Genomic DNA, 25,960 nt, shown 5'->3' on the forward strand with positions numbered 1-25,960 from the left:
TCCTAAGGAATCAGGTACAAGAGAGCTGGCTCAGTGAGTAACAGCTCTTGCTTTATGAACACAAGGACCTGAGTTCAAACAGGTAAATATTTAGGCATGACTGCACAGTGCCTGCGTGAAACTCCAGTGGCATAAGACAAGAGGATTCCTGGGACTTGCTGGCCACCAGCCTGGCTTGGGGCTCAGTGAGAGACCCTGCCTCAAGAGAATAGCTGGAGAGTGATAGAGCAGGACACCTGATGTCCTTCTCCGGCTTCTACATGAATTGCATGGGTGTTCATGTGGGCATATACATGTGCCCACACGCGCATGTGCGCACACACACATACACATCCAAGGTGCATAGAGAGTATTTTCATCTGGCCATAGCCAACTCAAAGTAGACATCAGTAACAGAATGCAAGAGGAAAAGCTGTATCCATGTGGAAATTACCAACATGCTTCTGAACTGCCTGCGGATCAGACAGGAAGTTTGGAGGGGGAGAGAAACAAGTGAACGCTGATGAAAACACGCTCATCAGATCAGAACCAGGGAGAGAAGAGAACCTGCGGCACCCAGTGTTCCAGCTGACAGAGCAGAGGCCCTGGCTCCGCCACCAGGAGGACATGGCGAGCAAAGGAGCCCAGGATGAGGAGGAAGAAGGAGGTAATGAACTTGAAAAAAGAAACACAATTGAGAAAAATGCTGAAGCAAAAGGCTGTTTTTCTAGGGCAAAAATCCATAAAATTGACAAACTGCCAACAAAAGTGACACGTACATGGAGAAACAAATGAACGGTATCAGGAGTGACACAGGGACACTGCTGTATGGAGAGCCTGTGGCCACTGAAGGATATCACAGGAACTCCAGCTTCCACTAGCAGGTCCACAGGCCCCACAGAACCAAAACCTAGCCCCAGCGTGCCACTCTGCTTGTAATCCCCGCCTGGAAAGTAGAGGTAGGAGACCCAGAGTTCCGAGTCATTCTGGGCTCTATAATGCGCCAAGACCAACCTGAGCTACTTGAGACCCTGCTCCAAAGGAACAAACGAAACACCTGAACCAAGATGTAGAATTAGGTTGACAAACACTTTAAATGTGAAATCATATTTATGATGCTCCCAAGACAGATGGCTCCAGGCCCATAAGGTTGGTTCCTTGGAGACCCTGCTGCTCACCAGCCGAAGCTTAATGGGCACCGGGCTGACTCATCAGACTCCTAGAAGACAGGGAGTATCTACAAAGCACAGCCTGAGGGAGCCTAGTGCTCCTGGGGTGGGGCTGTGTCATGGTGGCAGGTGACACATGCAGCGAGCCTACAGAAGCAACTCGGCTGGAACCGATGTCGTTGCTGAAGCTATTGCTATTCATTCAGAAAGCCAACCAACAGGAAGAAGCTGTGACTTGCATTTCCTTAAGTGCAAAAAGTTTGTGGAAGACCTTCTACCCCATCCCAGCTCAACCTCCCCGCTCCCCCATCCTGCTTCTGGAACCCCCCTGGCAGGGCTCTGTACTGTAGGAGCTCCTGTGGGGTCAGTCACAGTCGAGGATCCAGCTGTGAGGGGTCACTGCCCCTCCCCATCCATCAGCTTCCAACTTCTAAGGGTGTTTTTGATGCTGTCCCTTTTATTTTCTGTCGTCAGGCTTCAGAGAAGCAAGCCTGCCTTTATTCTCGACTTCAGTGACATTCTGAGAGCCTGCTCCTAAGTGCCGTGTTCACACCGCCATCTTTAGCAGTCTCTGCTTGTTTGTATATGGGGTTTTCTTGTTGTTCCTGATTCTTTTCTAAGATGAAGTTTTACTGTATGGCTCAGACTAGCCTTGAACTTACTCTTTTACCTCAGCCTCCTATGTGCTGGGATGAAAGGCATGTATGTGTTCATATGTTTTTGTTCTTTTGTTTTAGTGAAGCACACATACAAACCAAAAAAAAAAAAAGAACTAAAGGAACAACGAAAAAGGGAAGCATGTCGATTTACTTCTCTTCATGTTGTGTTTGTGTGGGCTTCCTGTGTATCTTTGGGTCTTCTGCTATCTTCTATTAATTTTGTAATTCTGGAGATGGAACCCAGAGCCTGCTCTGCTCCCTCATCTGTGTGTGTGTGTGTGTGTGTGGCTCCTGCATGTGCTGTGCACTTGTATGTGTGTGAGGGGAGGCTGTGGGCACACAGGCAGGTGTGTCTGCATGTCTGTGTAGCAGCTAGAGGACGATCTCAGTTGTTATTCTTCAGAAGCTATTCATCTTGGTGTTTTGAATCCTACCTGGAACTCACCAAGCATGCTAGATTTTGCCTTCCATGGCTGTGAGTCTGGAGGCAGGAGGGACATCTTCCCAGCTAGCTGTTCTTTTCCTATCTGTTTTACCCCATTAAGCTTTCCTGTCCCTGAACATAAGTGTCTATGTATCTACAAAGATAAACATTTTCTTATTTTGTAATTATGTGTATGTGTGTGTGTTTGCATGAGTATGTACATGTGAGTGCAGGTACCTGTGGAGTCAGAAGTGGGCATGGGATCCCCTGACGCTACAGTTACAGACAGCTGTTAGCCAACCTGTGTGGATATTGGTAACTGCACTTGGTTCCTCTGTAAGAGCAGCAAGTGTTTGTAACTGCTAAGCCCTCTCTCCAGCCCCAAATGTCTATATATACACATGGGTTTTCTTTCTTTCTTTTTTCTTTTCCTTGTGTGTGTGTGGGGGGGGGGGGGCAATGCTTTGCAGGTCTTAGGGAATTTATGGGATAATCTCACTCTGCCTTGTGTAAATTTATTTACAAATGTTTTGTTCTCCGATGGTATGGCAGATGGAGTGTGCAACAGAGTTCTCACATGTTGATTTTTACAGTGCTGCTTTGCAGGGCTTGGGCTTGTGTATCAACAGGGCATCTGTGAACAGAGCCGTTTACTGCCTTTACACCGTGGAAGCCTGTATTTCATTGTCTTGTCTAATTGCTTTGGCAATTTGGTCAGATGGAAGCAGTCGGAGCAGGCATTGTCCCAATTAAAAGAAATTACTTTATTACATTGATTTGTGTGTGTGTGTGTGTGTGCGCGCGTGCACATGCGGAGTGCCCTGGTGCACACGTGGCAGTCAGAGGATAACTTTTGGAAGTGTGTTCTCTCCTTCCACCGTGTGCTGGAACTCAGGTCATCAGGCTTGGTAGCAAAGCTCCATAAACCACCGAGTTTCCTCACAGGCCTTGTCCTGAAGAAATCTTGCAGCTGTCCTCCTCCCTTGGTCCATACCCCACCCCCAGCCCCAGGACTGCCATGTCTCATTGAGGTTACTGCCTTCTGTGTGTAAGAGGATGGGTTTGGTGAAGGGATTTCCCATCTCAGCCAAGAGCAGCATGGAGGAGGGCTTCCTGCCCTTGCTCATTGAAGAGCCACATAGCATGTTTTTAGGTGCTGAGATAGATGCCTTGTAGCCCTGTGTTTTCAAACCCCCTTGCTGTAGTGTGGAAAGCTTTCAGTGAACAGGCATTTCCACATCTGTCCCCCGGGTTTACTGGTCTCAGTTCCATTTGCTTCTTTTTAAAAAAAAAAAAAAAAAAATTTATTTCATATTTTAAAATGTTCATTTTAATTTAAGTTTTGCAGTTTGAACCTAGAATCTCATGTGTGTTAGGCAAGCGCTCTCAGCCCTGAGCTCCTTTCCCCACCCTCTTTCTATGATTGCTTTTTACATTTTGAGACTAGTCCTTGAACTTAACTGTGGCCCGGAAGGCCTTTAACTCTTGATCTGCGTCAGTCTCCACATGGCTAGCTTGCTGGTCTCAGCGCGTGAAGAAGGGCTTCCTTCTCCTTCCTTTCTCTCCTAAGTTGGGGGAGAGTAATCTCTTAAGCAATTGCTTATGTCTGCTGGCTTGGCCCTCTTCATTTGGTTGGGAGACCTTTGACCTCTGATTTGACTCCTGTGTTGGGCAAAGGTTTATCTGCTTCTCTCAGAATCATCTTGGAAGGTGGCATCAGTAGGAGTCTTCCTGTGTCATCTTGGGTATTCAGATGTGTGCCCCATTGTCCCTAACATCATTTTGCAACCTTTATCCTGTGAAGCCAATGGGACTGTCCTCTGGAATCTTCAGTGTCATAGTGAGCTCTCCTCCCTGGTTGATTTGCTTGCCACGTGAGGGCTTGTTGCTGTGCCCTTTTCAAACCATCAGCTTCGAGTGCTGGGCTTTTCCTCTGCACTCTCACACAGCCTAACCCCCATTGTCTCTAGTCTGCTGCCAGCTTCCAGCTCAGCTAGAGCCTACGGTTGAGAGCCACTGTTCCGGTCTCTGCCTCCCCAGCATTGGGATTCCAAGTGTGCATCACATATCCAGCTTTTCATGTAGGTGCTGGGGGCTAGAAGCTCTCATGCTTTCAAAGAAAACACTCATGAGGTCATCTCCCCAGCAAGAGCATTTTGTTGAACTGCCTCCTACTAAGATTTTTTTCCCTCTGCCATTGGTCTCTAACTTCATTTATGGCATGCATTCTATTAATTGAATATCTTCATCTTACTAAAACTTGGGTCTTGTGGCCATGCATTAGGCTTACTCTGGAGTGTTCTATGTACTATTCCAGGCCAACCAGGGCAATGCAGTGAGATCCTGCCTCAAAACTGTCCTTGAGCTCCTGGTTCCCTCTGCTTCATTTCCCTGGGGCTGGATCCCAGGTGTGTACCCATCCTTTATTCTTGCAGTGGAGCCTGGGTTATTGACTTGAGATAATTCTTTTTCACAAAACACTGGATCCTACATACACATCTTTCTCCAAGCTTGACCTTCTTAGATAAGCTGTGTCCAGTTCAATGTGTTTTCTGATTTCCTCAACTTTCTTTGAAGAGCATATTTAGTGTGTGTTGTTACATTTCCAAGTGACCAGAGCTTTGCTCTTGGCTTGCTTTGGTTGTCTGCCCGGTTCTGAAGTGCTCTGTGGACAATGGGTTTCCTTTCTGGCCCCTGAAGCTGGCTACTATGTTTCAGGCCCCTGGAGTGCACAGTTTTGAAAACTTGCTCCATTGTTATTGGGTGGCATAGTTGGTGTATTGTGTATTCAACTGGATCTACGGCTTGATGGCTTGTCCAAGACTCCCGTGTCCCCAGTCCCCTCCCTGTCACATTAGCACTCTTTTGCCTTTTTATCATTCCGAAGACTCTTGAGGTCATTTTTCTATTTCTCAGCTTCACCTCCAGCCTCTGGTCACTGTCTGTGGTTGACCAGGGCCCTGAGATTTCTTATTGGCTTCTAGCCAAGCCGTGGGATCAGCCAAGACCCACTGGCTTGAGTTCTTGTGCCTCAACAAGTATTACCCACTGCCGCCCACCCTGCACCCTTGGGATCAGCACCATGGCCATGACCTTCCCTTGGAGTCAGGCTGTAGTGGCATCTGATCATGTCATGATCTCCTCGCAGGTTGAAGGTGGAGGAGCTGGAAAGTGAGCGGAGTCGCCTGGAACAGGAAAAGCAGGCGCTGGAGATGCAGATGGAGAGGCTTACCCTACAGGTAGGTGATGGGATGGCCAGAGAGATGTGCCCTGTGCAACCTTTACTCCTCCCAGCTTCCGTGAATGAAACCCGGACTTCCTCCTGTCCGTCTATCCTTACCTGACTGAGACGCACCACTCATCAAGATCATCGTCCAGGGCCCTCCTCATGCCCTTGGTCTTTCTGCTTTTCTGTTCTCTCTGGTGCTGTCGCCCATCGCTCCCATCTCCCTGTGTCCGTGACCTTCACTGTTGTCTGCTTTGGGCTGTTTCTTTTTAGTTTTCTTCCTCCTGATCACATTGCTCATGGCAAGAAGCCCACAGGTTAGAGTTTGCCCGGCTTCTAGACAGGCCATTGATTTTTACCTTGGCACCTATTAGAGGCAATCAAATCGTGTCCCCATTACCAATCTTGGTGATGGGAGAGGTGACAGCTTTGATGAAGTGAGGTGTTCTGAACCTTGGCTGTACTCAAGCCCAGCCCTAGGACCTGTCATCCTGTTCTGTTCTAATTGGGCCACTGTCCTGGGCCGAGGGCTGCTGGAGGGTGAATCAAGGCTACCTGACTGCAGAATTGTGTCAGGATGGGGTGATAAATGGCTTTCAGTGCAGCTAGCTGAGACTTCAGGGACAGCACAACTAGAGGAAATGCCAGCATTCTGTGCCCCGTGTGGGTGACACAAGAGTGGGATTTGCAAGCTCTCCATCCCGCAGGACCACAAGCGTGTGTTCCCGGTACTGCTCAGACCTGGAGTGCAGATTTCTGCTGGGAGCCAGGTGCTATTGGGCCACGTCCACACCTGCTGTGTGGGGAGCAGTGCAAGTTGCCTGGCACTGAGTGCAAACATGAGCCACGCCCACAGCTTTCATTCAGCAGCGAGACAGGCTGAGTCTATGACCCTGGAGCGCAATGCCCACATCATGATATGATGGCCAGGAGCCCAGGGATGGTGTACCCAGTGACATGGAAGCCTGAGGTGGCAGATAGGCAGCTGTGGCTTCAGCCCTCACAGTCCCACAGCCTCCGCCACTGCCACCTCTCCAGTCTGTGCTTATACTCCAGGAAGGAGGCTTTCCAGAGCCAGACTGTCCCATAGGGCCTGACTCTCTTATGTGGGCTTTCCCCACTTGCTCTTGGGCCAGGGTTGCCTGCTGTCCTCCAGCTACACTCTGCTTCCAGAGCTAGAGGTTATAGCAGGGTACCCCAACTCCTGACACATCCCAAACCACCTTCTCCCCTAGCAGTGCTGGATCTCAGCTGGACTTCACAGATGGGCATGTATCAGGAAGACCAGGTGATGGTCAGAATGCCGGCTCTACATCCTCATCCTATGCCATGCACACTGAAGATCTCCCCAGGCGAGGTAGTGCCGTCTGTTTTATTAGCAAAGACAAAAGCCATTTACTCAACCTTTTTGATCCTGAGAGTTAGACTGAGTTCCACATTCTCCTCTGCACACCACACCAGCCTGTCCCCCCTATGTCCCACACACTCTTGTCATACAAACTTGTGGGTGGGCCAATTGTCTGTGTCTTGGATAATTAAGTCTCCTTCCCAGGTCATTGTACTCAGCTTAAAGGCCCCATGCTAACTACACGTGGCCATGGCTGCTTCAGACTGGGTCTGCTCTGTGTATCCCAGCTGTTGTCATACCTGGGCAGGGAGGGGTTTTGTACCCAGGGCTGAACTGGTCCTGCAAGGTGGCATTGGTCACCTATGGTAAGGGACAGTTCCCATCCAACCTCAGTGTCAGAATTGGTTTCTCACTGCTCATCCAGTGTGTGCAGGAGTGCTTGTCTGAGCAGCCTGTATGTAACACTGGCTGACAGAGTGGTGGCAGGTCCTTCTTAGCACACGGGGATGGAGGCTGGAGCATAGGAGACTGGAACTGGGGAAGAGGCTAACAGGCCCGGGTGTCTCAGGAGTGGCCCAGGAGCTGTTCTCTTGAGTCCATAGGTGACTTGGACATGTGGAAAGAGGGCCCCCCCCTCCCGCAACACACACAGTGGGTGGGCTTGGGCTTGTTGATTTCCCATCTGAGCTCCTGCACTTTTTTTTTTTTTTTTGGTTTTTTTTTTTTTTTTTTTTTGGTTTTTTGAGACAGGGTTTCTCTGTGGTTTTGGAGCCTGTCCTGGAACTAGCTCTTGTAGACCAGGCTGGTCTCGAACTCACAGAGATCCACCTGCCTCTGCCTCCCAAGTGTTGGGATTAAAGGCGTGCGCCACCACCGCCCGGCCCCTCCTGCACTTTCTTTATAGGGCTGGGGTAATGAGGATTCTTGAGGAAATCCTGTGCTAGAGCCCCGCCCACCACGCCCCATCCCTTCTCAGCAAGCGCTCTTCACTTTCTCATCAAGGGCAAAGACCTTGTTCCCACTATATGTTGGTCCTGAACCTCGGCCACTCGGGCACCAGGGAAAAAACATGCATCCTGGGGCTTCTCCCAGTGGCCTGGCCATAGCTCTCGATGACAGCCCCTTTGAGACCCAGGTCCCCTATGCCACTCTAATGGGGCTGCTTGGGCCCAGAACCCTGAAGAGCTTGGCCAGCCTTTGACTTCCTCAAACCTTACCCATGTGCTCAGTATGCAGGCGGCTTCCTGCTCTCTCTCTCTCCTCCTCGTTCCTTCCCTCCAGAGGAGAAGAGTGGCTTCAAGTTGGCGCTTCAAGGAAGATTGATTAAAATCAGCTGTGGTTCATCTTAATTGGGAACATATGCTCGGAGAGGGAGCTCAACTAGTTAGAATTTTTTGTAATTAGTTCACAGCTGGTTGGCGAGGAAGCAAAACTCTGGTGACCACTTAGAGCTGGGTGTGTGGGCGTGCCTGGGGGCTCAGTGGATGGGTCATCACAGTGGCTACGTGTGGACTGGCCAAGTTGACGCCATCCTTCCTGGGTCTCCTGAGTCACTGGCTGTTTGCACACTGACCAGGGTGACCTGCATGCACTACTACTGTAGCTAGGGGGTGGCCATGGGGTTCTAGGGTCTACTTGCCTAATGGGATCTCTTACCTTGTTTGGACAGCAAACTTATGACTCACAGACGGCCTTGTCAAAGCTTCAGGGAGGCTAGACACAATGGTGTAGGCCTGTATTCTCAGCACTGAGGAGGCTGAGAAGTAGGTTTTTATGTTTCAGAGCCTGGACTACAAACTGAGATTCTGTGTGGAAAGGGGGAAGAAAAGGCAAAAAATCTGCAGGAAGGCCTCACTTGGAGATGGGGAAACTGAGGCTGCTGACACAGACGCAGATACGGAGATCTGAAATCTCTGTCCCCTAGGCTCCTTGTACATCCCCGAAGAGCAGGAACAGCTACTTTATCACTGAGGCTCATGCTCCCCACAACGTCCCCATAAAGGCCTCCACACATGTGCTTCTGATGAACTGGGTCAGGATATTGTGTGGGGTCACTAAGGATAGGCCTCTCAGGGGCTCTGACCACCCTGGGGCTCAGAGGAGCCTGTCCACAAAAACTGCCTGGGCCCTGGCCTCCCAGCAGGGCATGTCATATCCCTGCCTAGTGACAAGTGAAACATGCGGTGGCGACCCAGCCTTGGGACTTGGTCATGCCTCCTGGGTCCCGCATCCTAGGCAGTAAGGGTGGGCCTCCATGGAAGCTGTTCCTTGCTGCTTCTCTCTAGTGCTTTACTGTGAGCATTTTCAAGTTAAAGAAGTTGAAAGAATTTTACAGTGAATGCCCACTTATCCACCACCTACATCCTGCCGGGAACGGCACACTTGTGGCTGTATGACATTCCTACCCATCCCTCTGCCATCCATCAGTCCATTTTATTCTTTTGATGCATTTGAAACTAAATTGCAGACATCTGTACACTTCCTCTAAGCACTCGAGCATGCATGTAATTAAGCGAATTCATCTCTGGAATCTGACGCCCCGGCCCCCGCCGTCCTACAGTATCTCCTCATCTTGGAGCTGAGCTCCTCCCTCCACCAGTGAGGCTGTGCCAGTCGACCCCAGAGCCAGGCCTTTGAGATGACCATCCTCCATAGATCCCTTCCAGTTGAGCCTGGCATAGACCTCCTGCAGTCAGGGGAGGCTGGGCTGGTGTCCATGCCACCTTGTAGTCCTCCTAAAGCGCTTCTCAGAACAGAGCCCAGACGGCTGCCCAGTGACATTTAAAATCAGTATATCTTTTTTGGAAATGGAGTGGGCAGAAAATTGCTGGGTTTCCTGGGAGCGGAAAGCTCTCTGCGCCTGCAGACGTCCCTGCTCCTGTCTGCATCACAGGCAGCAGTGCGGTTAGGGTGCCCAGCCTCACCTCTTCCTGTGCCCGCACCTGCCTCACATCCACCTTCCCCTGCAGCATCCTGGGATTTGCCGAACGTATGGCCCTCTGCCTTTCTGCTGTTCCAGTGGCTCATGTCAGTAGCACACATCCAGAGCCTCCTGCCCACGTCAAGAACAGCATTCCAAGCCCTCACCTGTCCCACCTCATCCTATCCTCCCAGTCTTGATCCTTGACTGCTTGCTGACCCAGGCATCTGGCTTCTGGGTGGCTCACTGCACACACTTCTGCAATGTTGGGGTATTACCATGAAACACCCATATCAGGCAAGGCCCTAAGATACTCTGTGGAAGAACTAGCATTGTCTAGATCCTTGATTTCCAGGCTGTGCCAGCACCGGTCTCTCATGCCCCGCAGCCCCAACCTGAGTCCTGAGTGACACTGAGGAGGTGGCATCGGTACTCCCTGTGCAAAGGCCATGAAAGGCCATAACATGCCACAGGGCAAGAAGTGGCATACCAGCATTCAGACATCAGATCAGAGATTTGAGGTTTCCTGTAGGAGCATCTCAGACAATCCCTGCCTGCCAGGCCACATCAGCCCAGTTCTTTCCTAAGGACCTGGAATGTCTCTGAGGCCCACAGAGCACTGTACTTCTATACCTCATGCAGTGTTTCCTAGGCTGCAGGGTCCAAGTCAGAATCCCCTCTTGCCACTGTCTTGAATCCATTTGCTCTGCCTAGCCTAGCCAATGCCAGCATTCCCATAGCCTGCTCAGCCTAGCCAATGCCAGCATTCCCATCCTGCTCAGCCTAGCCAATGCCAGCACTTCCATCCTGCTCAGCCTAGCCAATGCCAGCATTCCCATCCTGCTCAGCCTAGCCAATGCCAGCATTCCCATCCTGCTCAGCCCACCGATAGCCAACACTTCCATCCTGCTCAGCCTAGCCATGGCCAGCACTCCCATCCTGCTCAATCCAGCTATGGCCAGCACTCTCCCCTCCGGTATCCACAGAGACTCTGATGTTGCAGTGTTTGACCCCGACCCCTGCCCAGGACCTTTGTGCAGCTCCTTGTGGGCAGCCTGGGAATCTTGACTAGAATTGTGGTCATAGGTTGAATTTGGAGGCTTGGCGCTGTCTATGCTTGCTCTTCTTGAGCCAGCATGCCCTTGTCTCTTAGTTGGGGAATGCCTTTGTATCCCTCTGGAACAAATCTGGTTTTGTCTTGATGTGAGAACTGTTAATGTACGATCGCTGTTTCTATGTGATAGCTCCCTGTGGACCTTTGCTGCTTTCACCATCCCCCCTCCCTTTTCCTTTCCCTTTTATTTCTTTGCAGTGTTCAGATTACGCCCAAGGGCCTTGGGTGTGCTAGCTAAGTGCTTTACCACTGAGTCACACCCCAGCCCCTCACTGGGGGATTCTAGGCAGGGGCTCTCCCACTGAGTCACACCCTAGCCCCTCACTGGAGGATTCCAGGCAGGGGCTCTACCACTGAGCCACACCCCAGCCCCTCACTGGGGGATTCTAGGCAGGCATAGTACATTGAGACACATCCCCAGCCTTCTTTTTTATTGTGAGACTAAGTTACCCAGGTTGGCCTGGAGACCCACGGTTTAGTCCAGGCAGGCCTTGAACTTGGACCCACCTGTCTCATCTCCCATGTAACTGGTATACCATGTATGCACCTCACACCCTGCCGTGGCATAGCATTTTGCACGAGACAAGGATATGTCCTTCCTGACTCTACCTTGTGCCAGGGCTAGGAGCTGGTCTTGTACAGAGATGAGCTCAGTGCCTCTCCTGGCGTGGCCTCCAAGGCCTGTCTTCCTGAATGTCTGTGTAAAATAAGATGCTCAGCGAGAGGACAGAACACAGACCCGCAGAGGTGAGTGCAGACTGCTCATGTTTATTAACGCTGGAGACTAAAAACAGCCAGCTTGCTGATGGGCATTAGCGTGGTGAATTTCCACAGGCACTGATTTCTTTTGATTGTTTATGAGCGACTGATGCACCCTCCCTACTAAGCCCCTCCTCTTCTTGATGTCACCTCCTGCAGAGCTTAGTCCCTTGAGCCTGCAGGCCCTCAGGCACCAGCTGCTTCTTCTTGCTAGAGCTCTGAACTTGCTGGAACCTTCTGCCTTCCCATGCATCCAGGGTCTTCATACTCTACAGACCCTAGCTTGGCCTCTTGGCCCTTCAACTACTGGTTTGACAGCAGTCTGACTTTCCATAAGCAGTTTGGTCAGGAGACAGAGGTTATCTGACAGGCTCACATGTGCCAGATGGTCCCTTCTTGCAGCAGTTTTGTGCCCTTCTAGCTTATGCCCATTGGCATCTCTACCTACAGCCTGCTCGGCAGCAGACATGACCCAGAAAGCAGGCTGCTTGATGATGAGCTTCCTCTCTTGATGCATCTAAGGTTTTGGTGATCTCACTCTTAAATGACAAGGCAGCTTTATCTCCTTGGGGTCCTTGTGACGGATTTAGATTGGAAAGTTAGGAACCCAATGTCCTTTTGACTATGCTGGAGATGGAACCCAAGGCCATGTGCATGCTAAGGGAGCTATCATCGCTGAACCACACCCCTAGTTCTTCACTGGGGGATTCTAGGCAGGTGTTCTACCACTGAGCCACACCCCAGCCCCTCACTGGGGGATTCTAGGCAGGGGCTTTATCATTGAACCACTATAGAAGGCATGCACTTAGACAAATCACTGTTGCTTGTGACTAATATTTTTGGGTGAACTGACATTCTCTCACACACTGTGTATTGTCTTACAGCAAGGTACAATGAGAGATGAGCATACTGGGACCGACATGGAGACTCTCCAGCCAAACTGTTTCCATGGGGAGGTGAATGAATGGAACAGTTGCCAAGGATGAGCAGAGTTACATGGAAGGAGCAGTGCTGTGCAGGGTGTGGCATAGTTGGCACTGTTTAGCACCCTTTTCACCATCTGTGCCTAAAACAGATGGGCTAGGTTTGTCCAGGTGGCCCAGTCATGCTATAGCCTTAGGGTAGTCCCTGTTCATATGAAGCTCGCTCTGTCTTGGTCATAGAGTATGATGCTGACAGAGATAAGATTGACTCCAGTATTATAGATAAGACCGATTCCTAGGGGAAATGTCTTGAGGGGCTCCATGATGCTTGCTGTGGGTGCCATGGTCATTGGAAGACTGCTCTCTGGTGCTAGATGTGTTGGCCCAGGCGTTTGGTCTCAGCAGTCAGGAGGCTAAAGCAGATGGATAAGAAGATCAAGGCCTGCCTAGGCCATATGAAGAACCCTGTTTTAGGGAAACCCTAATAATCCAAAAGCACCTTGCTCTATCAAGCACCATGATCTATCAAGTCCAAAAGGATCAGCGGGAGCAACATCCACATCCTGGGCTCACGTGGGCCACTCATGTCCATGGGCAGATAAGTAGATGATTGAGACCTGGTCTTTCTGTGTCATGGAACATTATTCAACCCAGAATTAAATCCTGGTTCCTGCTGCAGTATGGATACACCCTGAAGATACTCACTAAGAAAAATAAGTCAATCTGCAAAACATCCATGCTGTCTGATTCCCTTGAATATCAAGTCTCTACAGATGTAAAGTAGAGAAGTGGGAGCCAGGCTGGGGTGGGACAGGGAGTTAGTATTTAATGCCAGTTTCAGTTGGGGAAGATGAGGCATTCTGGATGGGTGGCAGGGCAGTCATGGCGGCATGGCACTGGGTGTGTTTAACACTCTGGGCTGCACCCTGAGTCATGGATCAATGGGATATTTCGTAGTTTAAAAACTCCTAAGAGGCTGGTCATATGGCTCGGGTCGTGGAGTGCTCACTTAGCATGCGTGAAGCCTAACCTTGTTCCCCAGCGCCACATAAACTAGGCATGGTGGAGCACACTTGTAATCCCAATAGTCGAGTTGTGGAAGCAGGAGGATGAGAAGTTCAGGGTCATCTTCCTGGCTTACATAGTGACGTCAAGGACAGCCTGGGCTACAGGAGACAGACTTTTTAAAAAAAAAATTGAGAGAGAAAATGAATTAGCTTTGTCTGACAGATACCCAGGAACAGGGAGAGAAGCCCCACCATGCACATCAATATGCTAGGGCTGGTAACTCTCGGGTCCCGCACTCATGGACGCCTGTACATCCCTCATTGACCCTTGACCATCATCTCATAATTGATCCTGCTACTGCTGGACCATGTCCCTGCAGCTTCCTGCCAGCCCTTACCAAGAACTGAGCTTGGGGGTGGACAGCAGCCGGTTACTGTGCAGAGAAGCTTGTGAGAACAGAGCCTACTTGCTTCCCAGAGTTTCTTCTGGCTGGTCCCAGCTTAGGGACACTGGGGATGACAGTCTAAGCTATGGCCCGATAGACACAAACTGGACCCCCACCCCTCTTCCAAGAACAGTCTCTGTTTCATGCCCACACCCTGACTGCTATTATAGAAGCCTAGGATGGCTAACTTGGTCACCGACAGTGAGGCAGTTGTTGTCATCTATGGGTCACAAAGCTGAGACTGGGATCCTGAGGACTGGTCCAGGTCATAGCTGGTGGAGCTGGACCCAAAGTTGATGTCATCTGGGTCCCACATATTGGCTGCTTAACCCTAAGTGTTGCCTGTAGATTAGTTACTGAGCCTCAGCCTTCCTTGACCTACCTCTGCCCCCTGTTTCCCTATTTGATTTGTTGTGTGCATTGGGCTTGCAAGCCAGATGCAGAGCGGAAAGAGGGAACACGGATCCAGGAGCTTGGGACCACTCCTGATAACTCTCTGGCTTCTGCTGTGGTTACACCCTGAGCTTGGGTGTAACCTCCACAGTCCCAAGTCCTCTGGCTGCCCTGCCCTGTGGTGACTGGTCCTGTTCACCAGCAAGCATCCAGCAAGCAATACATATCCTTAGGTGGTCCCTTTCTACTAAACTGCTGCCATGGTCTCAGGCTCTTAATTTGGCTTTGCCAACTCTGGGGTTCTTTTGGCTTCTGAGCCTATCTAAAGCAAACTGGATCAGACCCAGCTGTTTGCTGAGAAAGTAAGGACGAACGAGGGAGCTAGTGACCCACAGGTGCCTCCAGGTAACAGAGGACCTTGGGACACAAATACCTGAGACCTGTGGCCATAAGTGTTCTGATGAGACTCTACTGTTCCTTCTGTTTGCTGCTATCAGCACTTCTGATGCCACTGGGTGGACAAGGGCTGTGGCTTTGCAAGGGCCTGGGTTTGCACCTGATAGTGCCTCAGTGTGGTAGGCATCCTTACCTACCATAGTTCTTAGGGGTGTCTAATGAAAACCTTGGGCTCATGGATAGTATGGTTAGTGAACCTGAGGATCTTTGAGAGGTAGTCACCTGGACATGCCTAACATGGGTTTGGGGGTAGGCACAGGCAGACAGGTGGTTACAATGAGTTAACTAATGCTACTAAGTTACAATTAGCATTTTAGCTTTGGGAATGAGGAGGGACAGGTGGACAGGCAGACAGATCTTAAGGGTTGTGTTGGGTACAGGGATAGATTTGAAAACATTGGTTTGGCTGACCCTTTGGCTTTTGACCCATGAGCCACCTAGGCAGCAGCTGCCTACCCTAAAAAGCTGTTGCAACAAACATGCTCACATCTACCCACCCTGTTGACTTTCCTAAGGACTTGGAGCCACTCAGTGATACTCACAGCATAGGAACAAACTGGAGCCTGTAGAGGAAAGCCCCACGGACATGTCTTAGAACATGAGGATGTCTTGGGTACTGTGGGATCACTGACTTCTGGGCTGGTCCAACACTGTGGCACTGCCAGGAGGCCCAAGCAGAGCAGCTGGAGAAAGCTGACACTAGGCATCCTGACGTGGCCACCAGCCCTCTCTCCTTCTTCCTGAGCTCTGAGTGCCTGGCCCAGGCCACTGGGTCTGTGCCTGAGAAAGTCAGAGACACTCCCTTCCCCTCAGAGCTGCATGTTTAGGCATTGATGAATTGGTGTTGCCCAAGTCTGGTGCTGGAAGCCTGAAGTGCAGCCCTGGGCAGTCCAACATGAGCCTGGGAGAACCTGCCCCAAGGGCGTCCTGTCCCAGCTATACAAGGCCTATTCCCATCCTCCAAGTTCTTTCTTTTGTTGCTCAGCAAGCCCACAGAACTGGGGTTCAAGGATGATACACAGAGGAGGCTGAGATCCAGGGTAGGCAGCTCCCTAGGCTGTTTCCTGTAAGGGGGCAGGGAGTTGCTAACTTAGAAGCCACCAACCCTGCTGTGGCTAAACAAGGCTTACCTGTAGTCCTCTGGGCCTGTGTCCTCAAGCCCAGCAGTCCAGCCTTGAGTCTGTGCTGGGTCAACACATCATGTCCTGTTTTCAGATCTACTAGGAGCCAGGCACCCAAGGGTGTCATATAAATAGCTCTGACCTATGCTGGCCCAAGCATTCTCCTAGTCCTGTTTCTGGAGCTGCTCAGGGCAGGGCAGAAGTATGGCCCAACCTGGTCTCCTGAGCAAGCAAGTCCCACAAGCTGGGTGGGGCAGGGGAGACCACACAGTGACCACCTGAGGGCCCTGTGGTTCATACTTGTAGACTTTGCTTCTTCCTTGACCCAGCTCTGCCCCTGCTCCCAGACCCAGCAGTCCACCAGAAGCCTCACTCTTGCTATGGAGCTGCGGAGCTCAGCTGGGAGAGGTATTGATTTAGTTTTGAGTTGAGCGACTTATAAATATGCATGAGGATCGGCGGTTATTTAACTGTGCTTTTTAATTCTCCTCGCGTTGCTGCTTCTTTCCAGCAGGGTCTCTTGGTATGCGAGTCAGGCACCCAGTGGCAGGCGGCCTTGGCTCTTAGCTTGCTGCCTGGACCTTCCCTAGGGCAGCTGGACCCAGAGGAGTGATGCTAGGGGCAGCTGTCCTCCCATGGGGACATAGGAGATCTAGTTAAATTTTCATTATGTTTTTATTTATTATTTATTTTATGTGCCTGTGTATATGAATATGCATGTACCATAGCACACGTGTATAAGGCAACCTGTGGGAATCACTTCTCTACTTCTCCCATATGGTTCCCAGGGATAGAACTCAGGTTGTCAGCATTAGCGACAAGTATTTTTTTGCCTTTGCCTACTGAGCCATCTCACTGGCTAGAAGGTTCTTTGGGCATGTATCTTGTGTGTGTGTGTGTGCGTGCGTGCATGCCTGCTATGTGCTTATATATGCCATGTGGGTACTTATAGGTGCCCATATTCGATCCCCTGCAACTGTGAGTTATCAGTTGTGACCCATCTGGTGCAGGTATTGGGATCCAAATTGGGTCCTCTGCAACATCAGTTGGAACTTGCTCTGTAGACCAGCTTGGCCTCAAACTCACAGAGATTGACCTGCCTCCCAAGTGCTGGAACTAAAGGCATGTACCACCACCTCCCAGTTGAAGAAAGGTTCTTAAAGACCAGATTCACTTGGACTGGGGAATTAGTTCAGTGAATAGGACGCAAGTTCAAATCCCTAGCATGCATATAATATGCCAGGCATGGCATATGCGTGTAACCTCAGCATTGGAGGGTGGAAACAGGTGGAGCTCAAGAGCTTGCTCACTGGCTAAAATGGTGAGCTTCTAGTTCAATGAAAAGATGCTATTTCAAGGCAATAAGGCTAAGAGCAGTAGAGTAGCTCCCCCATGTCCAGCTCTAGCTTCCATATGTGCATGGGCCTATACATTTAACTGTATGCAGCACAGTTGTACCTACCTATATATACCACATACAAAAAAGACCAAATTCACCATGTTCCCCCTCACAGAGGGAAACTGAGGCCATGATGGCTAGGAGATCCTGTGAAAGACCACCCATCCATTAGGGGAAGAACATACTACTTGAACAGAATCCACCAGCTACTGGCCCACCCAGCCATGTGCCTCCTGATGGCCCGCTGGATGGAGAGTAGTTGCTGGTCACTTGAGCTTACATGAGCTTGAATAACAGATAGAAAGTCACAGAGTGGACAGGGGGTGAGAAGAGTCACCTGTCTTTCCAGAAGTCCACACCATGCCCCGAAGGAGCCCCTGCACACAGACCTGCCAGTGACCACTATCCACGGACCTGGCCAGGGGCCACCGAATGTCCCTGATGTTGCCACCCTCTCGCCTCACCCTCTGCCAGCTCCTGTGTGTCCACGGTCATTAGCAGAAAACGTCAACTCGCTCGCTCAGCAAGTGAGATGTTTTTGTTTAGTCCATGATTGCATCGTGGCATCAAAGGAAGGTTCCAGAATTTTCCTTTTGAGATTCTTGTCAGTATCTCCACAGTTTCCTCAGCTGCGAATCAAACAAGGCAACAAATTTTAGCAGTAGATTACAGCCATTCTCCCCTTTCTTCTTCAAAGCTGTCAGCCTGCAGCAGACTCAGCGATGTTGCTCACTCGTTCCCATCTGCTTGTCTCGCATGCTTCACCAGCCCCCTAGATGGGGCTCCTTCATATTGGCACGGATGCCCCGGTCTGCAACAGGCAGCAGCTATACCTGGGGAGGAAGCAGAGCTAAAGCAGTGCCGAGACAGGATCTGGTGCTGGGGACATAAGCCTGGCCCGTCTTTTCTTCTCGAGTGGTCTCTATTGCGTTGGCTGTAGATGGAGGGCACTTGGCTGCCTGGCTCCTCAAGTGCTCAAACATGCCCAGGCACAGAAACAGGCATATCTAACGATCCCCTCTGGGTAGGTGGATTGGCACATTTTAGAAGGCACTGACCTGGTTCTGAGGCCTGTGGCACCCCCTGCTTGCAGCAAAGCTCTCGGTGTGTCTGATGGTAGTAGTAGCACATCTCTCTCTGGTAGTTTTGAGGCTACAGTAGCCTTAACATGGATGACACTCACACAGCTTACCTCCTGCACCTTGTGGCCACCCCACCCATACCACTTAGCTTCCCTTCTCAGACCAAGCCCTGGAACCCCTTTCATTCAGCCCTGACACATGACTTGGGCACAGAAACCTAGGTGCTGGGTGCCAAGTGCGAGCACACATGACTGCAGACCCAGGAGATGCCCTTGCCTCTGCCTCGTCCATTTATGTGCTGTATGTAGATGCTGCTACTTCTGCTGCAACCCTTGCATCTCCAGGGGGCTGTTCTGGGACAAGAGTTCTTCAATTGGGATTGCTCTGCCTGCAGCAGTGGCCCGTATCTACTCAGGAGCAGAGATGTTGCATTGTCACAGGATGGAGGCGGGGCCATTTCTCTGGGCCTCTTGACTCTTCATGCTTCAGCTGGTGATCTGATTTCTGAGCCTGTGAAATACATTCTGGCTCGAGAAATGTTCTATTTGTTAAGCATTCATTCAATAGACTCTGTGCCATAGCAGACACATTATCAGTACCAGCAGCACTGGGAGGAACAAGACAGACAGCCCTGTCCTCACAGAGATGACCTCTGCTAGGGGACAGCTAATAAAACAAGTGTTTAAGATGACGCAGTGTGTCATAAGGTGCAGGTGCCGCAGAGAGGGGGCAGGGGTAGTGATGGGCTGTCACTTGTTGCCTGTCAGTTCATAGCTGGGTACTTGTTTTGAGTAGGCACTGAGGCATCGCTGTGGCTTCATGCTCAACAGTGTGAGACAATGGCTTGTCTTGGCATTCCTCAGTTGTGCTGATTGCCTCCTTCCTCCCCACAGCCCATCTCTCTCTCTCTCTCTCTCTCTCTCTCTCTCTCTCTCTCTCTCTCTCTCTCTCTCACACACACACACACACACACATGCACACACGCATACACTCACGCGCATGCTCATTATGTAGCCCTGACTGTCCTGGAACTATGTAGACCAGGTTGGCTTCAAACACCTAGAGATCCTCCTGCTTCTGCCTCCTGTGTGCTGCGATAAAAGCGTGCACCAGCGCACCCAGCTCTCCCGAGGAGTTGGTGGTGTTTTCTGTGTTGAATGCTCAGTATGGGGCTGTGGGAGGTGTTCCAGGCCTCAGTTAGCCCTCATCTCTGTTTGAGATCCCTCAGCCCCAGCCTGTAAGCCTGTATACCGCACAGACTAAGGTTTGAGTTACGGTTTTTAAAGTCTTTAAAAGGAAAAATCAAGAACATCTTAGGCCACATGAAAATCTCTATGTTTGGGTGAGCGTGATTTCATTGGCACACATGACGCTCCTCCCTGCCAGTTCCCACGCCTGAAGTCTGTGGCTCTTTTCTCGCTGAGCTACCCAGTGGGCACTGGGACAGGCGAGCAGCTCTGAAGCCGCCTGGCTCCACAGGCAGTATCAGGCTGGGCTCTGATTCCCTGCCTAGTGCTTGGCCTGAGAAAGGAAGCCAAGGTACTTGTCCAGCCCCAGGGCTGTCACAGCGGGCGTGGGTGATGGATTTCACATGCTTGGTTATCTCCCCAACTGGTGAAATTGCACGGAATAACAGACTGTTGAAATTGCACAAGTAACATCCTTTCAACCCGAAAGCCAGAGAGTCCGCTTTCCAGGAGCCTCTTCATCCCCGGGGCTTTACAAGGTTCTCTCTCAGGAAAGCTCTGAAGAGCCCGCCAGGCCTGCTCCCCCTCCCTCCCTCTCCCCAGTTCTGACTGGTGGCCTCTTCCTTCCCCTCCCCCTAATGAGAATATACTCAGGTTGTAGCCTGGGAAACCAAGTTTGCAAGCCCTATTGCTCCCTGCGGGTGGCTCTGGGCACTTTCTACCCCCCATTTTCCCCCACCCCATGCTTACCAAACACACACACCCATCTTAGAAGACTGTAGGCTGGCAGTTTGCTTGTGTGAAGGCTCTTACTGTTCTTTTCTTGCCTGCGCTCCCTCCCACCCTGCCCCTGTTGTCCCCAGAAGCATATCTGGAGGGGTGTGGCCTGGGTGAGGTACCCCAGGTATAAGCCATACTGCCCTTTGGTGATATAGAAGGGCAGTGGCCTTTAACAACTTATTTCATGGGATGTTGAGGCTTCTTGAGCACAGGCTGCCTCACTAATGTGAATCTTCCAGCTTCTCTGCCCAGTGTATCCAGTGGTCTGAATGGGTGGGCTCCTGTTTCCCCTGCTTCCTCAGCAGGCATTGTGGGAGGATGGACTGAGGCCAGAGAAGCCAGGAAACTCTTATATGTTTATCAAGCTTCTAACACATTAAAAGACCTCAGATCTTACAAGGCCAGCTGAAGTCATCCCCAGGACCACACTGGATGGTGGTGTGTATGGACATGGAGATCAGTGTCTCTTGCTGAGCAGCTACTGGCACCTGGGTCTTGAGGATTGGATCCCAGGCCCAGCAGCATAGGGCTTGTCACATGCCAGTTCTCTGTCACCCAGTCCCTCAACGAGATCTCCACACCTCTATCCCGCGTTCTGTAGCAGCCCTATTACATATCCAAGAGTAGGGGCATCTGAGGAGAGGTTGGTCAGAGAAGACATCTAACTTCCTGTGTCACTTCAGTTCCCAAAGAAGTCTGTCTTGGACATAGTTCAGGAAGTGCAGGAGGTACGTGGGTCCCTTTGCTGTGTAGTATAGTGCGGTCCCCACACCATTGTCCACTCAGTGCCCTGCCAGAACGCACTGCCCTTCTGCATGGGATGCCTGCTTCACACTAGGCATGTGGCCTGCATTGACTGCAGTATAGGCTTTCTGGGTGGCTCATGTGTGTACCATTCTATGCCCATTGGCTCTTTGGGTTCCATCTGTTGAAGTCCCTGTTCATGCGTCTTGCCCATTTTTCAGGGGCTGATATTTTAATGACTTTTGAGTTGTGAATGACGTCTAGCTGTGATCTGACCAGGCAGATGAACTTTGAAGGGCAACTCCGCCCTGATGTTCATCCCTTCCCCGGGGCCCAGAGGACGTTCAAGCATACTGTGTGCTTCTTCCTGCCCCCCCACCCCCGCCACAGTCCTATTTTTTTCCTTTGCCTTTTTACTACAGGGTCTCACTACGTAACCCAGATTGACCCATGATTCTCAAACTCATAATTCCCCTGCCGCAGCTTCCATTCATTTCTCTCGTGTCAGTGCATCCTCAGTTTGCTGTCCGGACAGCAGTGCTTCCTCACTCTCCATCCATACCTTTGGGCGCTGGAGGAACGACTGAAGAGCACCTATGTGGCGTTCTACAACTGTACCTCCAGTTCCAGGGGTCCAACGCCCTCTTCTGACCTCTATGAGCCCTGGGCACTCATGTAGTGCACATAATGTACTCCAGGAAAAACACTCATAAAATAAATAAATATAAAATTTTTTAATCTTGCCTTTTATATCTTGACTTGCCTTCCCTGGAATTGGCGTCTGTGTGTAGTAAGAGATAGATAGATATCATAGAGGTACCCTGGCCACCCTCTCTCCAATGCCACTCAGCCTCAAGTCACTGTTTCTGGAGCATGCTGAGACAGCTACTAGAATCAGCCACATTGCTCTTCTGTGGTTGTCCCTGGCTATGGGGAGCAATGACAGGTGGGTGTCACTCATGGGCACTGTTAGCTGTAGGCACCAGAGTGAGGTCTGTGAGAACTCTCCTTCCTGCAGTCATAGTTCCTCTGTAAATCTGAAGCCATTCTAGAGAGCAAAGGCACTCTTTCTTTGTTCATTTCTGGGCCTCCTTCTCACAGACCTCTTGTTGAGAGGGATAGATGACAGGCCTCACAGGATAGATATTGTGAGCCTGGTCGCTCATCAGGATCATGGAGCAGGGGTGACTATAAATGCAGCAGGTTACACATGGTAGGCAGAGGCCCTACCACTGAGCCACACCCCAACCCCTCACTGGGGGATTCTAGGCAGGGGCCCTACCACTGAGCCACACCCCAACCCCTCACTGGGGGATTCTAGGCAGGGGCTCTACCACTGAGCCACACCCCAGCCCCTCACTGGGGGATTCTAGGCAAGGGCTCTACCACTGAGCCACACCCCAGCCCCTCACTGGAGGATTCTAGGCAAGGGCTCTACCACTGAGCCACACCCCAGCCCCTCACTGGAGGATTCTAGGCAAGGCCTCTACCACTGAGCCATATCCTGTTTCCTTACTGCTGGGTTCTTCCTAAGTGTTGTACCACTGATGTACCACTGAGCCTCATCTCCAGTTCTTTTTCCTTTGAGACAGGACCTTGTCAAATAACTCAGGCTACTCTTTACTCAGTCTGTGGCCTAACTGGCCTAATATGTGGAATTCTCCTTCCTCAGCCTACTGTGTAGCTGGGTGCCTCTCATTCCTTCTGGAACTTGGCATTGAACTTGGGATTTAGGTAGACTGAGCAGGGAATTGGCATGCCGGAGCACCTGTGGTAGCCCTAGGGGAGGAAGACTGCTTTGCTTGTCATCTGTACTAGTTCAGTCACTTATCAGGCTGAGTGGCTTCTGTGCTCCCAGAGACCAGAATCCATATTGGGAAGAGGCAAGTGCTCCTACACACACCCTGGGCAAAGGTGCTGAGATGACTGTCGCAGCTGCGGCCACCCCACACCTGTGTTCCACCAAAGGCTCCTTCCTCAGCTACCTGGATGGATGCTCCTTGCTTGTGCTCTGCTCTTGAGCTCCTCATCCACACCCAGTGACCCTATGCTGTGCTCACTCCTCTAGGGTGACTACAACCAGAGTCGAACCAAAGTGCTGCACATGAGCTTGAACCCGACCAGCATGGCCAGACAGCGCCAGCGTGAGGACCATGACCGGTTGCAGGAGGAGTGCGAGAGACTTCGGGGACTTGTGCACGCCCTGGAGAGAGGGGGCCCCATCCCTGCTGATCTGGAGGCTGCCTCCAGCCTGCCCTCATCTAAGGAGGTGGCAGGTAGGTCCCCTCACCTAGCCATCTGGTCTCCGGAGAGAAATCCACATAGGGCATCCGGGCTGAGTGGATGGACAGAGCCCACTGGCCCTTGCAGCCAACTGAGACATATTGCTTCCTTGCAGGCTTCACAAACAGGGTTAGTCATCCAAGTTTGCAAGCAGCTAAGATCTTCTCAGACCCCCCAAAACAAATTAATACCATTTATCAGTTTATATGTGGCCCATTAATCATGAGTAAATCCAATCCTCCAAGAAAACAGGGCCATCGTTCACTGGCCTAAGCACACGTCACAGAGCCCAGGGCCCTTTGCAACCAGGCCCTAGATTCCAGGGAAGAGCAAAGCTAACTAACACAGGCCGTGACTCTCACTGCCCCCTGCAGTCTGTAAATCAGGGTGACAACCATCAGAACATGTACCTGTCATCTCTGATGCATTGTAGTAGCCACCGACATCAGTCACTGAGCCTCACTGAACATGGCAGCCCTGAGATCCTGCCCCAGCTGTTTTGCTGTGTAGCTGTGACTTGCAAACTTGTGTGTGCAAGGGAGGGGTTTGTACTCAGCCTGGATGGGGAGGGAACCGGGACAAGGGCATGCTGCCTGCAGCAACCCTGCCCACCCTGAGACCACTCTTGTTTCCTAACCCTTAGGGGCATTTGTGTAGTGCTGGGGCTATGGGCCACTGTTGTCTTGGGGTTTATGTCTCGCTTGTGGTTTTCAACTACTTTTCATCCTGTGAAGCACTCCTGTTTCCTTTCTGTGTACTTGTGTGTCATCTGGTCCTGTGGAGGCACTTGGCATTTCCAGTGAGAGTCCTTGAGCCAGGGAGGATGGAACTGTCATCAGAGAGTCCTTCCTGCAGTGTGGATCTCAGTATGGAGTGGCAGAGACAAGTCCTTCTGGTCTCTCATTCCTACATTCGTGTTCTGTCTTCCTTCTGGTTGTTGCATTTACCCTGGACCTTCATGGAGGGTTTCTGAAGACACTGTTGTGCAGGACCTAGGAACCCTGAGATGGATTGAAGGCATGCAACAGGGGCCTGGTACCCTGAGGATCCAGCGTCTGAGCAGGAATGGCTGGTACACCGTCCCTCATGCCTCTGTTAGTCTGAGGGACTGTGAGCAGCAAACAGTGCTTTGGGGCTCCACACAGAGTGCCTACCATAGAGAAGGTCCTCCTTATGGCTTGTCATTATCATCTGCATTATACCCACAGTCTTATTGCCTGGCTATAGGGACCCCTGTCAGCCTCAGGTGCACTGGCTTGACAGGTCTCCAGTTTGTGAGTCCAGTTGTTCCTGTGTCGCTGTTGGTGTCATCTGTGAGTGGCAGATAGGATGGGACAGGACCCTGTGCCTCTCGGGAGCTCAGAAGACCATGTTGGCTTACACTGTTGTTCTTCTCGTGAGCAGTGTCATAGGTGTATGTGAGAAGTGCATATCCTCACTGCCTACTTCTCCGCTTCCACCCTTCTCCCATGTCAGGTTTTCAGACTGAAGTCTGAAAGACTTAAGTCCCATGTGTCTGTTTTTCTGCACACCAAAGTATGCAGATATGTAAAAGTGTACAACCCAGTCTCAAGCCCAGTTCCCTTGGGTCTCAGACCACTTGCTCTCTCCAGGAGAGCAGAAATGAGCCCTAGCAGCCCTGAGCTTCCAGGCTACAGCCATTACAAACACTACCGAACTTTCCATGTCACCAGCATTGGCAGGCAGATGGAAGAGACCCCTACAACAGATGCGCCCGCCTGTCATTGGCTCCCAGGAGCACAGAGTCCAGCTGGGCTGTTTAGGGAGACAGTTCAGGGGGTTTCTGACTCCTCCTGAAAAAGGTTGACCCAGGGACCAAAACCCAGCCTCCCATTGCTTCCCCGGCTCCACATGTGGCCCCCTGCTATCTGTGGCCACTGCCAGTGAGCTGGTTAATTGCAGTTTAATTAGGCATGCATTTAAATTAAAACAACCTCATCTTGTCAGAGTGACACATTGGAGGTGATCAAATTTGTCACTGCTTGGCTGGGCCCAGCAGATCCCAGAGGTGTCTCTGGGGAAGAGAGAAAGGAAGCTGGCTTGTATCGCCTTTTTCTTTATCCTCAGCATTTCTGTCCTAGAAGTGAAGGTTCTCTCCAGGACCTAGTTTGGGGCTTTGGGGTGGGGTATGGATTAACTCATGTTCTTCCTCTGTAGCTCAGATTGGCCTTGAACTCTCCATTTTCCTGTTTCAGCCTCCTAAGTGCTATAATTAAAAGCATGCACCATTAAGCCTGACTGGAGTTGAGGCTTAAGCACTTAGCACTTGGTTGGCACTTGGGCCTGAGGCACCATGAGCTACACTCTGCTTGGACCACGTTACTTCAGGGTTGCTACTGTTCTTCGCACCAATGGCCCTGACTCTGGTACCTAGGTCAGCTGTGGTGGCGAGGGAGGCTCAGGGATGCCCAGTGCTCTCAGAGGTGAAACCAGCTTGGCAGCTTTACTTGATTTACAGGCTAGTCACAGTCCCTGCTCTCTTCGGAAGGGATGCACCTCCCAGGCCTTAGTCTACTCAGA

The 25,960-nt window shown here is 51.1% G+C and overlaps 1 protein-coding gene across 3 annotated transcripts in view; it reads left to right on the forward strand.

The window, feature by feature from the left end:
- The window catches only part of Mad1l1 (mitotic arrest deficient 1 like 1), a 315,139-nt gene that overhangs the window by 209,318 nt on the left and 79,861 nt on the right, over window positions 1-25,960 (forward strand). For all 3 annotated transcript variants that reach the window (XM_057764608.1, XM_057764610.1, XM_057764611.1), the window contains 2 exons: window positions 5,380-5,470; window positions 23,205-23,412. In XM_057764608.1, the coding sequence (XP_057620591.1) occupies window positions 5,380-5,470; window positions 23,205-23,412 (299 nt within the window). The remainder of the gene's footprint in view (window positions 1-5,379; window positions 5,471-23,204; window positions 23,413-25,960) is intronic.

This window comes from Chionomys nivalis, chromosome 3 (genome assembly GCF_950005125.1).
Source record: "Chionomys nivalis chromosome 3, mChiNiv1.1, whole genome shotgun sequence".
Classification (NCBI taxonomy): Eukaryota; Metazoa; Chordata; class Mammalia; order Rodentia; family Cricetidae; genus Chionomys; species Chionomys nivalis.